The 18195-nt window shown below is 33.7% G+C and overlaps 1 protein-coding gene across 1 annotated transcript in view; it reads right to left on the reverse strand.

Moving 5' to 3' along the window:
• Nucleotides 1-4871: 4871 nt before the first annotated feature.
• Nucleotides 4872-18195, reverse strand: part of LOC138321487 (14 kDa phosphohistidine phosphatase-like) — a 41289-nt gene continuing 27965 nt past the window's right edge. Inside the window, exons 2-3 of the mRNA XM_069265212.1 lie at nucleotides 9322-9446; nucleotides 4872-6613 (exon numbers count right to left, since the gene is read on the reverse strand). Coding sequence (XP_069121313.1) covers nucleotides 6515-6613; nucleotides 9322-9446 — 224 coding nt within the window. The 3' untranslated portion in view covers nucleotides 4872-6514. The remainder of the gene's footprint in view (nucleotides 6614-9321; nucleotides 9447-18195) is intronic.

The raw sequence follows: 18195 nt of genomic DNA on the forward strand, positions 1-18195 counted from the left end.
CAGATACAGTATACAGATAAGAGATAGGCCTAATCCTCGAATACGAGTAAGATATCCAATGAGAGTTACTGCCCCTTGATTAATATAAGAAAGTACAGGAACTTGGTCAAATGAAGATGGTGCTGACTGTTTTGACGGAAAGTCAATTGTGAGCAACATTGTGTGTTGTTTATCATTGTTTTCGTTTCTAAACTATTGTAGATGTCTGATACTTTGCGTCATTGGGGCGTCAACAGGAGTTTATAGTAGTCCAGATGCCAAACAGAAAATCCAAAAATATAGTTCGCATAAAATGTTTTTGACGATTGTGTTCACAGTAAAATGTGCTTTATCAGAATCTGAATGATGCCATCTCGCCATCTTTGGGGAATTGAAAATATTCAATATGGCCCTCAAAACGTTCTCAAAAACTAAATTAGTAAAATAAGTAAGAGATTAACTGTCGATAAAATCACAAGAGGCCCATGGGCATGAAAGGTCATCTGAAAATCGTTTCAACAAATTATAACAGGAGGGAGGGAAAACAACCGAAACAACGGTGTTGGGTAGATTCACTATAAAAAAAATCTTTTCTCGTTCCCAAAAGGTTGTTTGATAAAATTTGGCCAATTTGTTATTACTTATAAAACAAAGCAATTTCACCATTCAATTACTGATTTGAAAATTGTATCAATTAACATATTAACTAAACATTAATTATAAAAGAAAACTTCATTATGTTAGGAATTGTGTTCAATGATGGTTTGAAGAACACATACACAAAATTTTATCGAATTGTATGAAGAATCGATGATTTTAGAGCACGAATACCATTTAGATGAAAGTATACAATGTATCAATATTTCAATTTATCAACCATCATCACCGCCATCATGAATATTTCAAATTTCCCAATGATACACCGGTGGCATCATCCAGTTTCCGATGAAGGACATGTTCAAGAACATTTCTATTCAGAAACATTTGATGTGAATAACATTTTTAGGTAAGTTGGAAAATCGCCATTTGACACCTGGACTAGTGCGCACTAGCTAGGATTTGAGTAGAACGAATATACGTACCCGGCTAGCCCGAGATACTCTGGCCCTACCACCAGACTTAGATATTATGACAGACAGTTGTCTGGTTTCTGGGTACGAAATGATCCCTATGTGTCCTAGTGGAGCACTGCATCCGAAAATCACTCGGGCATAATTTTCTATACTTTTTGTGGGTTTTTGATTATTTTATGCGTATACGAGCATTTATATATTATTTTTGGTATTTTTGTCTGAAACAAACATAACGACCCTTCTTAATATCTACCGTACCGTTCACAAGATGTCGAGTTCACAATTTATAGACTTTCTGTATATATAAATTCCATGTGGAAAGACCTATATTGTGTATAAGTAAAAAACTACTGTCTTTCTGTGAGTTTAACATTTTATACGGTTTAGATGTATTGCCTTGTAGGTACGTGATATAAAACAAGTACTGTAGAATGAATACAAACGTTTTAATAATGATTTGCAGAGTCATTACTTTGCTCCATTAGCAGTACTGTAATAGGCACCAAATGTAGCTCTAAAGACGACACCATTTTCTGTCTAAAAGTCTTTTGAGCTACAATATTGCAGCTAGGGTTTGGGGCTTTTAAGAATGTCTGAGGTTCAAGAATTATTGAGCTATTTGTTTTATGATAATTGTTATTCATGTAGTACACAAATTCAGTGTCAATACACACATACTTCGTGTGCAAGAATACAAAAGAGTTGAGGTTGATTCTTGCTTGTAGTCTTCAATGATTTTCAGTCGAGTGACATCTTTGTTAGGGATTGACCTGAGTTACAATATGATTTGTTACGTTAAAGATGCTCCACCGCCGACAGATGGTATTTTTTTCTATCAAAAACAGGAGAAGACGATTTAGTATTTTTTCTTCAGTTACAAAAAGTTACTTACTTTACACCATTACCAACATTGAAAAGTATCAGCTTTTAATTTTACTTCAAGTTAAAAATATAAAAAATAATCAATTACATCCCGGAAAAAAATCCGTGGCACTACATCCTATATGGAATGAAGGACTGATTGCGCATGCACCAAAGGCAAAATAAATTATATTATATTATTTTTTGTGTTAATTAGACATACATATACAAGATAACACACCAATTATTGTTCAAATAATGAATATCATTTATGCTATGTCGGCGGTGGAGCATCTTTAATGAAACAGCGATCGCTGACTCTTCTAGGGTGACGCCATTTTGAACAATAAATGTACCTTTCGCGGGCTTCCAATAAATCATGATTTAATGTTTTTTCTGATATTCCTTTTTGAGTTTGGATTGCGATTATGTCACCATATTTGTTGTTTAATCATATGTTACAGTTTATGTGTCCAAAATGCTATATATTGCTATGCGAAATCTTGTGTTTTCTAACGAATTCAGTTCACTTAGTGCTATGATTAGGAGCTTCATTACTAGAACGAATACATGTAGTAACACCCTGCCTTCACGTCAGAAATCTTAGAGTTATGCTATCACATATATTTTTTAGAGCTGACCATGCAAACGTCATACTTCTGAACACAGACACATATATGTCTCCATAGAGTTCAGCTTTGTGTTTTTCTATGATTTCGTTGCAAGTATGTTAACTGACTTTTGGTTAGATTGGTTCCCTTCCCCTAGTTCTCTACTCTCCGCCAGGCTGCGCTCCGCTCACAGTGTAGCGTATGCAAGGAAGGTTACTCAGGCGGGAACCGGTCTAGATTAGTCCCACCAAATAAACTGACTTTTGGTATCTTGACGGTTTCAAATAAAATGACTTTTGATATCTTGACGGTTCCAAATAAAATGACTTTTGGTATCTTGACGGTTCCAAATAACTGACTTTTGGAATCTTGGTATGACTTTTGTACACGGTTCCAAATATAAACTTTGATCTTTAAGTATCTTGGCGGCTCCAAATAAACTGTCTTTTGGTATCTTACAGTTCCAAATAAAATGACTTTTGGTATCTTGACAGTTCCAAACAAACTGACTTTTGGTAGAGTCTATCTCGACGGTTCCAAATAAACTGTCTTTTGATACTGACGGTTCCAAATAAACTGACTTTTGGTATCTTGACGGTTCCAAATAAACTGACTTTTGGTATCTTGACGGTTCCAAATAAACTGACTTTTGGTATCTTGACGGTTCCAAACAGTCTTTTGGTATCTTGGCTATTCCAAATAAACTGACTTTAAGTATCTTGGCGGCTCCAAATAAACTGTCTTTTGGTATCTTGACGGTTCCAAATAAAATGACTTTTGGTATCTTGATAGCTCCAAACAAACTGACTTTTGGTGGAGTCTATCTTGACGGTTCCAAATAAACTGACTTTTGGTATCTTGACGGTTCCAAATAAAGTGACTTTTGGTATCTTGCCGGTTCCAAATAAACTGTCTTTTGATATTGACGGTTCCAAATAAACTGACTTTTGGTATCTTGACGGTTCCAAATAAAGTGACTTTTGATATCTTGACGGTTCCAAATAAACTGACATTTGGTTTCTAGGCGGTTCCAAATAAACTGACTTTTGGTATCTTGACGGTTCCAAATAAAATGACTTTTGGTATCTTGACGGTTCCAAACAAACTGAATTTTGGTAGAGTCTATCTTGACGTTTCCAAATAAAATGACTTTTGGTATCTTGACGGTTCCAAATAAACTGACTTTTGGTTTCTTGGCGGTTCCAAATAAACTGACTTTTGGTATCTTGACGGTTCCAAATAAAATGACTTTTGGTATCTTGACGGTTCCAAATAAACTGACATTTGGTCTCTTGGCGGTTCCAAATAAACTGACTTTTGGTATCTTGACGGTTCCAAATAAAATGGCTTTTGGTATCTTGACGGTTCCAAACAAACTGAATTTTGGTAGAGTCCATCTTGACGTTTCCAAATAAAATGACTTTTGGTTTCTTGGCGGTTCCAAATAAACTGACTTTTGGTATCTTGACGGTTCCAAATAAAATGACTTTTGGTATCTTGACTTTTCCAAATAAACTGACATTTGGTATCTTGACGTTTCCAAATAAAATGACTTTTGGAATATTTGCGGTTCCAAATAAAGCCCCTTTTGGTATATTGGTGGTTCCAAATAAAGTGATTTTTGGAATTTTGACGGTTCCAAATAAACTGACTTTTAGTATCTTGACGAGAACTAAAGCAGGCCACCAACTATTTACAAGCAATAAAGAAATCGTCCTGTTGGTTGTCAAAAAGTGGATGAAAAGAAACGGCAGTAGCTGGCATGGAGGCCTGACCATTGAGGATAGAAAACCTCTCATCTCTGGTTGACAAACCATATTGAGGATGTTTCGATTTACGGATTGATGATCTCGACTGATAATAACTCGCCGGTCCAACAGCATTGACATCACAGCTGTTTGCAGGCAAGATCACGATGTCCAGGAAACATTTTGTTCTGGGGAAATAGTATCTTATAGGGACCAGAGTGTCATAATAATCCTAAGGCCTCCATGGCCACTTACCCCACATTCAATCCCAAGATTATTTTCTCATATGCTGTACCATTGTGTGAAGTTTGACCAAAATATGTTGATGTTTTCTCAAGTTATCGTCTGGAAACTAATAGTTTGTGAAACAATGTATTTTCAGTAACCGTGACCTTATTTGTTGACTTTTTGACCCCAAATTCAATCCCAAGCTGTATTTTCCTATATGCTACCCTTGTGTGAAGTTTGATCAAAATACATCCATTAGTTTTCAAGTTATCATCTGGAAACCAAATCTGGACAGACAGACAGACAGGAACAAACTCTATATAGTACCCTCCGGTTTCACCGGCAGGGGACTAAAAAAGGAAAACAATAGATACAATATCGTTCTTTTATTTAACACATACAATGAAAATAATGTTGTTGATTTCAAGTTTCCACAAATGGACGGCCATACCACATACAAAAGATTGTCAATATCTGTAAAATGGGCAGACTTGGTATTCGGCAGACTGTTTACGTGAGAATAAAGCTTTGGAGTCTCTTTTTATTTTAGGTTTTTTCAACAGAATACAGCAAACTTTTCCCCTCTGTGGAGTGTATATGTATTAAAAAGATAATTCCTTGGTGAAAATTGGTGTTCATGAATATGAAATACACAACAGAATCTATCAGATTTAAATATTTACCAATAAGGTGTAAAAAATGCAAATATAACTGGATAATGCAAATTCTGCAGTGCCTTTCACATTCTAAAAATCAAATATGCAAATATATATATGTAAATGAATTCTTGGAATCGATGAACATTTCGATTGATTACATATAAAAAGTTCCATCTATTTGGTAGGTCATATAACATTTTGATAATGAATCAAATGACTTCAATTTAAAAATGTACAATAAAAACTTTGAAATATTAGTAAAAGAACAAGATAAAATCATGGAAACTTGAAAACAAAAAAATGAAGGCACGTTTTTACCAAATGTCCATTCAGCACATTCAAAGAAAATAGTTGCTACAACCATTTAAGATAAATACCGTTCATTTTAAACTATAAATATAAAATACACTAAAATACTTATCCACAAAAATCAGCATGTAATATCAACTAGAACTCAGGACAAGACAATAGAACATCTTTTTACACATGTATGAACATCCTCATGTGACAAATTATTTTGTACATTAATTCAAGTATTTTACAAACATAAAGATGTAACATCAATAATGCTAAGAAGAGGATTTATTAACTCATTCATCCCCTAAATTTAATAATGGACTGGTCTAGTCTCTGATTTAGAAGAGTCTAATTGTGTCTTCAGGGGGTGAATGAGTTAGTTTATAAAGAAAATCATACAATAAATAGCCAGATTTATATATCATAATTATATTATTACCTTTATTTATGGTTATAGATATTGAAAGAAAACGACAGGTGTAAAACCAGTACTTGCACAAGAGGTAACTTTCTTCATGGTAACTAAGGCAAAGCATTAATTAAATAGAGTGATTGTCATGTCATAAAGTAAATATCTATTCATAATTATCAATAAAATAATACCATGGAAACAATTATTTTGGCAAAATCTCTTCTGAAATCCAGTTTAAAACCATTAAATTTATCAATGGGTGTTATTACAATTTTAACTAGGTTACCATAGAAATTTCAGGTATGACAATTAAACAATTAAATGGTCATTTCAAGCCATTTATATTGACAAAATCTCTTCTGACATCCACTGTATAGAAACCATTTTTTTATCAAATGGGTATTTTTACATATTTCAAGTTGGTAACCATAGAATTTCAGGTATGACAATTGAACAATTTAAATGTAATTAGATGTAAATCATCATCTAACGTCCAAAAGTAGAATTCAGTAATAATATGTTGTAAATGTTTGGAACCTTTCTCCAATAACGACACAAGAGCTCCAACTCCATCAAACGTCATCCATCTTCAATGCTTATAACTCAGTGTTCCAAATAGCATTTTGGTTGACTCCCCTGAACACATTTAGTATTTGTCATCTTTGGAGATTGAAATGTCGTAGTTACTGCCATACTTCCTCATAAGCATTAAGTAGGTGACGGAGTGGTCGGCCTTTCCATACGCCTGCAAAATCAAAATCATTCTGATAATAGTTGTAATTTCACTTCAAAACTAAAATCATTAATTTTATTTTTATTTAATAGTAAGTTGATTGAAAAACAAGTTCTGTATCTTACAGAAATCACTTTCAATGGTAAAAATTAAGTGTGGAAAAGAACTTAGAGTGGAAGGTAACCAGAGTGCCCATGGAAAGAAAACCACATGATCAGTCAGGTGACCTGCGACCTTTCATGCCCGTGCCAGGGATCAAACCTTGGTCTGCTAGCAAACAACTTAACCACTACACAACCCAATCAAATATTACAATTTCTTCCTCTACCTGATTATTTATACCCTGGCATATAGAGATTCATAACCAAGACTCATAATTTTTCTGGCACTTACCTAAATATATAGAGTAGTATTTTTATCAATGATTTAATTTGCATTAACATTCTATGTTGCATAGCTAGGAGTCTATATCAATGATCAAAACTTGTATTAACATTCAAAATTGCGTAGCTAGCAGTATTAACATTCAGAGCGAGCTACTAGAAGCTAATATGTTGTCTAATGTAATCTGCTTAATACAACACAAACTGATAAGACAACTGTTAGTTCAGCTGTGAAAATACAGGAATTTGGCAAGGGATGAACACATTATATAATCTGTACTTGGATTCTTGCAGATATATACTTTTGAATGGTGTTTATCAACGTCATTTAAACACTTACATTCCACTACCCTGCCATAGACCTACTGCAATCAATTCACTTGCAGGTGATTTGTTCAAGCTCAGGAGTTAATATAGCTTACAAATGCGATCAAATACGTATCAAGCAATGTATTTGTAATTTATTTCTCATTTATGACATTTGCACTTAATATTTCTGTATTTCTCTCGCACACTGTAAATAATTATATACATACTTAAAAGTCATATGTGTATAATAATAGAATATTCATGCAGCACCTGTAGCTTCAATATAATACACAGGTCAGTACCTGAATTTATTAACCCAAGGAGAACTTATTAACCATATCCAGATTACTAACTTACCAGTGAATATTTTCTTAAATATTGAGTTTTGATAAACAGTTTTTAACACATCTGTACTAATTGAGTTTGACCTCAGTGCATGTGAGGTTAATAATACAATAACGAGGTCAATACCTGAATATTAAGAAAAACACACTTAACATGATCCAGATACTGACTTACTTGTGAACATCTTTAAATTTAGATTTTTTATTTAAATTGCCTGTGAATATTGATCTGCATTTTTGTATATCAATATGTAGATTTTTGATTACTATATAACATCAACTTATATTTGTGTGTAATTAAATTTCGCTCATTTAATGAGTGAAAAGAAATTGTGAAAATAAGTCACCGTAATTTTTTTTTCAAATAAAGATGAAGTAAAACAACATTCAAGATTGCTAAATTTAAATTGCGGTAAAAAGTCTTTTAGAGCAGACCTGAAAACATGGAATTTAGTCGCCACAAAAATAAGTTGGTTGATAGTAATTTCCTGTCAATATCACTAAATGTAAATTACTCTGATTTACATGTGAGTATCTCTAAATGTAGATAATTGACTTACCTGTCAATATCTCTAAATGTAAATTTCCCTGATTTACATGTGAGTATCTCTAAATGTAGATAATTGACTTACCTGTCAATATCTCTAAATGTAAATTACTCTGATTTACATGTGAGTATCTCTAAATGTAGATAATTGACTTACCTGTCAATATCTCTAAATGTAAATTACTCTGATTTACATGCGAGTATCTCTAAATGTAGATAATTGACTTACCTGTCAATATCTCTAAATGTAAATTTCCCTGATTTACATGTGAGTATCTCTAAATGTAGGTAATTGACTTACTGTCAATATCTCCAAATGTAAATTACTCTGCTTCACATGTGAGTATCTCAAAATGTAGATAATTGACTTACCTGTCAATATCTCCAAATGTAAATCACTCTAATTTACATGCAAGTATCTCGAAATGTAGATAATTGACTTACAGTAACGTGCCCTCAGTCAAAAAACCCCTAAAGGGCCCCAAATTGGTTGTATTATCAGGTTCAGCATCCATACACATTAGGAAAATAAAATCATAAACATTTATGATGACTTAAGCTTAAACAATAGACAAAATAGAAACTTGCTCAAAAACTTTATCATGGAAATATGAGAAATTAACAGACTCAAAAAAAACCTAAAGGGCCCCAAATTGGTTGTATTATCACGTTCAGTATCCATACACATTAGGAAAATAAAATCATAAACATTTATGATGACTTAAGCTTAAACAATTGACGAAACAGAAACTTGCTCAAAAAATTGAACGTGAAATGGGACGCCAACGCTGACGCCGACGTGACAACATTAGCTCCCCCTATTCTTCGAATAGGCGAGCTAAAAATAAAAATTACGAAGACCTTTGGCACACGACTGTACCTGTCAATATCTCTAAATGTAAATTTCTCTGATTTACATGTATCTCTAAATGTAGATAAATGACTTACCTGTCAATATACATGTGAATATCTCTAAATGTAGATAATTGACTTACCTGTCAATATCTCTAAATGTAAATTTCTCTGATTTACATGTGAGTATCTCTAAATGTAGATAATTGACTTACCTGTCAATATCTCTAAATGTAAATTACTGATTTACATGAGAGTATCTCTAAATTTAGATAATTCACTTACCTGTGAATATCCAGAAATCTTGATTTTCTTTGAGCTAGCGTCATGCTCTATTCTCCCACCACCCAAACATTCACAATCTAATCCTTCTGCTAATATCTTGTCCTCCAAGGTCTCATATATATCAGCTAGAAAAAGCAAAAGAAAACTTTAAATCAATATGTGCTGTATTTTTTTTTTACTGTATATGTACAATTAAACAAGAACTGTCGTCGAGAGTGGCCAACTAATACCCCATGCTGCACAAATTTAGAAATAACTCCATTGCAGAACATGTATAGTTTACTCAACTCCCTTTTTTGTCAGGGTTTTGCGTACCAAATTTTATCAAAGTCTGTCAAGTAGTTTAGGAGGAGTTTGCCAGACAAAGTTGTGTCTATTTCACAGACAGAAGGACAACCAGATTTCAGTATAACCCCCCCCCTCCACTTACTTTGTTGTGGGGGTGGGGGGAGGCTTTTAATTTAATTCCTCTGGCCTGTATTTACCTTTTATAGTACACATACCGGTACATTGTATACAATAAATGGCTCATTAACAGTAGAACTGTCACCAAGGACATTACTGATTACCAAATATGGTCATTACCTGTACTACTTATTCCGATGAACAAAAGTTAATGATCGTTAAAAATAATCTCAGTTTAATTATGTTGTGTGGCTGTTGTTGGTTTTTTTTTTATTTCATCCACCGCCATATACATTGTATGTTCTGGCAAAACTCTGTAGCTACTTGAAATTGACTACTAAATATGGCATTTAATATCTTTGCTATTTATGGACATCCAGAATAAAAGAATGTCCAACAGTCAGTACCAAGGACTGTTGCATTAATTTAGTCCTCAACACGTGACCCAGAATCAAGGATTATCATGAAACAGTGCTCAGCTAAAGAAAAATCTTAAATCCAAAACAGACTAAAGAAGTTTACCTATATAATTTTTTATTGACAAAGCAAAAACATAAGTCACATGCTCAATTATAATTATCCCCTTAATTATAACCTTAACAAAATCAACAGTTATTCCTTATATTCAAGGTTTTCTGTGTAAGTTATATAAGGCTTCCTTTTGTAGCTTCATTTTCTATAAAATATGTGTTTTCTCTGTATACCATTAAAATCAATATCAACTAATTATTAGATTCAACAGTTGATGATTCAATCAGAACTGATCGAGACTGAGACGTTCCATTGTTGTGTATTCACTGTCGCCAATATTGGCATCACATCATTTTATCACCCGCAAATGCCATTGTACCATAACAACAGAATATTCCTTCTTTTTTAGTATCATTTTAATAGTAGAGTTACGGCTTATACAGTATTGAGACAGTGTCGGTAACTGAAAATGTAATATAACAAACAATATCGAACACTATCATGAAGATACCCTTACAAGCTAAGCCTTACAATACATTACGCTATCGTAGCTGACCTCGTTAAGTTACAAGAGATCTTAATTCCTAATTATATAAGAAATTCTGTAAACAAACACATCTTAAATTCACTTTCATTACATAAAATACATATGTATGTACAAATTAACTGTACATTTCACATATAATGACATCTAGTGTGCGAGTCAAATCACGACTGATATAGCCCAATATACACGATCACAAACACAAATTACAGGAGATGTACAGAAAACATCTTGTTTATAGGAAACTTGATAGTTATATATCCAGGAAAAGTAACGACAAGGAAGTTACCACACAGACACTGGAGACTCCATTTATAGACATTTCAACCTTGTTATATTTATAATCAGAGTCTATGTCATCAACCTCGCTATATTTATTATCAGGATTTAATATCGTCAACAGCGTTGTTATTGCTCATAATGTCTCAAACGCACATGTTTATCCCTGTGTTCAGTGCACTCAAATACCTGTGTTATGGCGATAAGTACACTCAAAGACCTGCCTTATGGTAACTTCTTTCAGTTCAGCTTTCGCAAAGGAGTTGATATGATAGGACCAGTATTTGGCCTTAATTTTTCAGGCCGAAAAATATTTATTAACTCTGATCCACATCAATTTCATATCAATAAATACTCTCATACTTGCTATTCATCAAAACATTACTTTTTTTATTACCATGTACACGATGTGCTCCACTTATGACGTCATCAAATTGATGATTTTCCTCTTCTCACCAAATTTTGCTAGAAATTCATCATCATTAGGTTAGAAAAGGCTTGAAATGGATTTGGCCGCCACCTTGGAGCAACTTTATATTTTGCATGGATATGCGTAAATACACGATACACAAAGTGTGAAAATCTCTTTCTGCTCCACGAAGGCGGCCACATTCATTTTTAGAGAAAACCACTCAAAAAGTATGATTTTTCAAGGATTTTTGTGAAAAATGGCAGGAAACTGCATGTTGATGACGTCATAGTGAACATAATTGGCACATACTGGATATTTTCGGGATGTAATGTGTTAGCAAATGTATTCAACTGTTATATGGCAAAATATGTTGTTTTTTACTGGAGAATTAATTTTGCGGCCATATTCGAGTCTTAACGTACCTTCTCCTTTTGAATGTGTTGCATTGTAGTTAAATGAACTCATTCAACCCTGAAGACACATTTGGGCTCTTCTTAATCAAAGACCAGACCAGTCCATTATGAAATTTCAGGGTTGAATGAGATAAACGTTTAGATGATAGTAGAAACAACACCCAACAAGGGTGCCATTTTTTTCTGTTTTCTTTCACAGTACAAATTTTGAGCTATTTTCTTAATTTCCATGCGTATTTCCTGTCCTTTTCTGGCTCAACATATAGCAAGCACCATGCACTTCTAGATTTCCTTCTTTCACTTTTACACTTTCAACTCTGAAAGCTACTCATATCTTTTGATGGTTCTATATCAAGATAATTGTATAGACAAGCCCTAAAATCCAATGTGCCAAAGAATGAGTGTCCAATATTGTATGTACAATAGACAGTTATCGACTTATATATCCTAATTACTAAAAAATATGAATAAAGGGCCTTAACTCCACAAACAAAATGTTTATAAAGGATCTGTAAATCAGATCAACAATGTATAGAGGACTTTTACTCTAAGCAACACTGTGTTGTATACTGCTTCTTTTAAAGGATATTATAATTCAAAGATTATCCTGTATTTGCATATTACAGAACTATCTGCCCTTGCAGGTTGGTATTGATGGTGACATCATGTGTTTGCAATAATAACGTCATACTTTTAAGAGTAAATGACATGAATTTTACCCGCAAAATAATGATGTTACAATGGATACCTCTGAAATAAGCAAAGATTATAGAGTGTATGTCTACGATCACAAGAATGTGTGATCATGCTGGTGTCCATGCTGAAGTATATTGAAATACAAATTTGCAAATTTCACCCAAAATACCTAACAAAAAAGCAAAATGCAGGATTCTTTTGTAAGAATTTTTTAGGTTTTGTATTCAAATAAGCAGACGTCATATAAAATTGATGCAAATACACCAAATTGAAATACAAAGATAATTAGAAGGAAAAAATCTGGACCAGACAGTTTTATGTATAAGTAAAGCGAATAAATCAACACAATAACTGTTATTGAAAATGCTGGGGTCCTCTGTATATTTAGCAACTTAGTTCTCATGTACCTGGAAAAAATAACACCCAGCCCACCACACACAAAACACCACATTTCTAATGGATACAAGTTCCTTCTCAGTGATGCAACCTAGTATATATATATATCTTATCAAATATTTGAAGGCTTTCCCACAGACAGTGCCCCTCCGACACACTGCTGGCAGTACAAGCAATCCTAGCATACCTGACACAACATTGCCAGTCTTCACATTTATCAACAGGCGAGCAAATTACCAACCTCCATTATGTACCCGCTGGGTTTACCTAACAATGGCAGAGACCTATATAACAGGTTGATGAATGAAGCCCTATTTTTTTTTTTTTTTGGAACACATCCTTGTACCTGTTTATGAAGTATGTTGTGACATTGTGAACTCGCATTTTTAGTACACTAGATGTAGTTCAGATTAAGTGCAGCGAAGCCAGGTTAAATGTTCTAGCCCACGTTACCATAAAATGTGGCTACTTTAATATAATTCCCATCCTCCTCATTGCTTTGCTTTACCTTGCTTGTAAACGGTCAGGGTTATTTACGGACATGCCAGGTTTAGGTGGTAGAGAAAAACCCGGAGTATCCAAAGAAAAACAACCGGTCTAGACCTGGCAACTGTTCCACATGGAATTCAAACTAGCAACACAGAGGTGGAGGGGTTGTGGTAAGAAGACCTCTTATAATTAACTGCTTGGTCACCAATGCCAACTTCTTATCACAATTATATTTTCCTCAACATCCACTCTCCCACATATCTGCCTCTTGAATTCAGCACTTTTATGCTAAGTAACACACAAAATAACTTGCTTTAACGACCACCTCTTGATTAAGACCACTTATGTAATTAATAAGACCACTTTTTGGTGGTCCCTGATATATAAAGCCAATTTCAATTTCTACAATACCTGCATGTGTATAAAGATTACTTTGCTAGAAACCATGCTTTTTTTCCCCTGAGGTAATCTTGATAGACATTTTTTATTGTATTTTCATAAAAGTAATAAAAATTCAAACTATAGTTCAAGAAACAGTTTAGGTACCAACTTTTCTTTGCATGGGACCTATACATTCACTTTCTCTATACCATTGACCCAAGTGCCCCAAAATATGGGTCAAGGTCATTTAATTTTTGCAAACATTTTAGTTTGCAGAAATCAGCATCCACGGAAACAATTATCCAATTCATTTTTTTAGACAAGCCCCCTTGATTTTTTATATATTGTAACTCATTATAATACTATAAAGAACTCGGAACTGGTAATTGAATAATATGTATGAAATATTTTGTCCGCTGATTTATACCAGGAAAGAACATTTACAAGAGATAAATGTGCCACTGTTGATGCAGGACAGAGCAGAAACGATACACTAGAAATGGAAACATTTAGTGCCAATATCTCAACTCGCAGTAGAACCTGGTGAATAACCCCCAATGGATGGTACATGTTTGTGTAAACTTTGGCATTAACGCTAATGAACAACGACAATGCAGTAATTTGTCTTAACACGACTGGCCCAGAATCAGACAGTTCCTTTACTGAAGTACACAGAGTATAGGAAGATGGGAGTTCAGACAAATAATTATATATAATGTCACGTCAAATTTCACTCTCCGTGACTAACATATAGATAAGTATGAGGTTGTATCCTTGGCTGCGACTGATTAACAATGGCCGATAGTCAGTCAGCTAGCACAAACAAGATAATCACATATGCACTTATAACAAGATGGAGTTATATGTGTTTGAATTGATGAATGATTTTAGTTTTCTTTATGTTACAGTATCAATCAAGTTCTGAAGGTTGAGCTTCCTTTATAACTTGCAAAGATTGGGAGTTTAAGACTAAGATAGTATGACAATTCATAGATTTTGGCCAAAATAAAAATCACATAATTAGTCCAAAAGCTACATTTAGTTTTTGTAGTTTGTGCAGATGAGTTGATGTCTATACTAAACAGAGTATAGATAGATATTGGCGTTAATGCACACTAATGCACAAAATCAGATGTGGATGCACACTAATGCACAAACACAAATTCCTGTTAAGTGCCCCAACCAAGAATTGAACCAGCTAGAATCTACGACTCTATACCGGCTGAGCCAACGAAGCATGTTGCATCATCTGAGTGACAAAGACCATATTTATACATAAACTGGCCAGCTCCTTTAACATATTTAAGAGGAAACATTATTAAAAGTTTAGGTAGTGGAGTATATAGGATTACCTGGATGATCATGTTTGAGCATTATAGCCCATTGACAGCTTTAAGGTCATTTATGGCCAATACTTGGATATAAAACGACTAACCTACATGTTCAGTACAGTTATAGCAACTGTTCATTTGTGGGTATTGAAGGGCATACAAATGGAGATCCCGTGGAAAATGTGACTGGGATCCCGTTGGAATTTGACTGGGATCCCGGTGGGATAGACTGAGAATCCTGCTCAATTATCCCAGTGGGTTTCCAGTCTTAATCCCAATGGGATCCCACTGGGATTCCCAGTAAAATTTTCCATGAGGGAGATGATTATTCCAAATTTGCATTCTAGAGTTATTTATTCTTGTGGCTTGCACAGACTGTTACATAATTTATTGGAGAAAACAGAATTTTCTGACCAAAACAATTAACAATCAATACATCATCAGGAATAGAAAACTATGTCATACACTAAAGTAGAGTATCATTTGACAGACGGTCGTACATCTGCAGAGATCTATAGTCATGTATATATCCAGTCACTTCCTGCCAGGTGAGCCATTATTTCCAGACAGCCAGACACAAGTTTGAAAGTTTCGTTTACAGCGTGTGTAGATCACAATATCAGCTACCGGGGATTTTTACTTCCATCGTAAACTGATAAGTACTTTTTATCAATGTGTTACCCAATAACTTCCTAAAAATACAGCAAACTATAAACAGATACTCAGCTAACCCTACACAGTCAAATCACAAGGTCCGCCCACTGATAACTCTTCACTATTTGTGGTAAAAAAATAATCATTTCAGAAATGTGATAAAATATCTTTTTTATAAATTCTCCTTTGGGAGGCCCCACGAACTTCATCTTTAAGAAGGTGTAAGCACAATGTTGTATAAGCAGAAACACAGATGCTGGCATGTTAAATGGATTACACACACAAACTCGCATCTTCCATTCATGAAAATATCCCTTCTGGTAAATGTCAATGAGATTTGCTACACCAACATTATCAGCAGTGAGTTTACTGATCGGCAGGGCTAACTTACCCATTGTCTAACAAAGGAACAATGCACTGATATTCTTGAAGATATGTTGGAATGTGACCTTTCTCATCGTAGATATAAAGAGGTCAAATATATACATCTTGTAACCTTTATGATCAAAGTATGTTACATATATATACACTATATCTATAATTGAATGGTATCCAATTCATTCATTTATAGATAATGTATGGAAAATGACTAATTCATGTTAATAAGTACAGTAAAATTGTCTTAGGATGAGCGGGTATCTGCTTGATACAAATTTCTGATTTTTCAAAGTAAATTCAAATCCCCTTCTTTGAGAAACTTACAACATATTTGAGAATAACAAATTATCTTTTGATACAAAGTGATTTTTGGTCCTGTTAAGTCAATATTTCCTGTATAACAAATTTCTCAGATTTTGTTTTTCTGGAAATGCTAAATATAGCCTAATTGTTTTAACTTTAATATCTGGGGGCTTGAAAGGGGAATTGATACAATTTATAGTCGGCAATGGAAAATCTGCTAAATAAGATATTCTTTCTGGGTTCAGAATTTGCAAGCAAGCTTAGTAGATATATTCATTTGGGGTGCAATATATCAGGCATATACCTTTAATATAACATAAGATTTCAGAATCTCTAAAGCGAATTACTTTTATAATGATTTATTATTTCTTTTGGTCTGATGGGATTCGTTACAGCAAAAATTTTCTGTGTACAAAGTTGTATACCAGTAATTCCAAAACAGTGAAGGAAAAAAATCTTGCTCATCAAATATTTCAAAAAAGTGTCACTTTTATTAATTAATTTACCATCAAAATTTGGGCTGATTAACCATGTTGTGCAATTCTAGTAACAGATATGAAGGAGTAAACTTTAGATTATATGGATGCTCTCTAAAGCTTACTGGCACTTTGTTTACGAAAATCTCTAGTCTGAGAATTGTATAGCCTGGTGTAAGTTGTGTTAGCCAGGGCAGATGTTGGCTAGAGCAGTTCTAGTCTTATACCGAGCTAAATGTTTACCAGAAAATGGTTTTATGTACGAAGTTGTTTAATTAACACTCCACAAAGATAAATATCGTGTTTCTATCAGGCATTTATTCCAAAATGTCAAAACATCTTTAATAGGTTTGATCTTCATTACATTTCATATTTCATTAATTACCGACCTTTTCTGTTGTCAGTATGGTGTTGGCTATACCAACCTGCTAGAATCAATAATAACATAGGGCCTAGCCAGGCATTATCATTATTCTAGATAAGGTTGATATATTACCATATTGACCAAATAAAGGTTTTAATTCTTATATCAGACATGACTATTTAAAAAAAAAAAAATGGGTGGTTACATAATTTGATTTGATAATATTTCTTGAATAATTGCCCAAGAATAACTTCCAATGGAACACAACATTGGAATACAGGTACATATGTTGTAATGTATGTCATAAACACAATATTAACCTGGTTGTGACATCACAAATGCAATATTGACTCAGTTTTATAAAATAGAAACATCAAATACTGATATACACACAATATTAACGAGAATAGCTGAAAATCAGAGCATATGTCTCATAATACAAAATAACACTATTTTGTAGGAATTTCAAAATAGTTCTTTTTGCAGGAATTTCAAAATAGTTCTGCATGCTCTTTATGTCTGCATTACAAAAATATATCTAACTAATAAGCTTTATGCACAATAATAATATACTCTATTGGGAATGTTTATCCTTAACTGATATTATTGTGAGGGGATTTTTTTCATTATGTATTAATTACTCTTTAACAAGATAATCATTCATGATTTGCTGGGACAGCATTGGCTCATCCCAGAGAAATCTTATAAAACACAACTTAATGGTGGTTCCATTGCTGAAAAAAACCCGTTGAAAAGCACTTGTAACAAGAAAGAAGGTTATCAAGACACACATTGCAAATTGACCCTAAACCATTTTGGACACCATGACTTGTTTAAATTAAGAACGGTCCATCTCTGAAGTACACACAATCAAATGTTAAG

The sequence above is a fragment of the Argopecten irradians genome, chromosome 4, assembly GCF_041381155.1.
Source record: "Argopecten irradians isolate NY chromosome 4, Ai_NY, whole genome shotgun sequence".
Taxonomy (NCBI): Eukaryota; Metazoa; Mollusca; class Bivalvia; order Pectinida; family Pectinidae; genus Argopecten; species Argopecten irradians.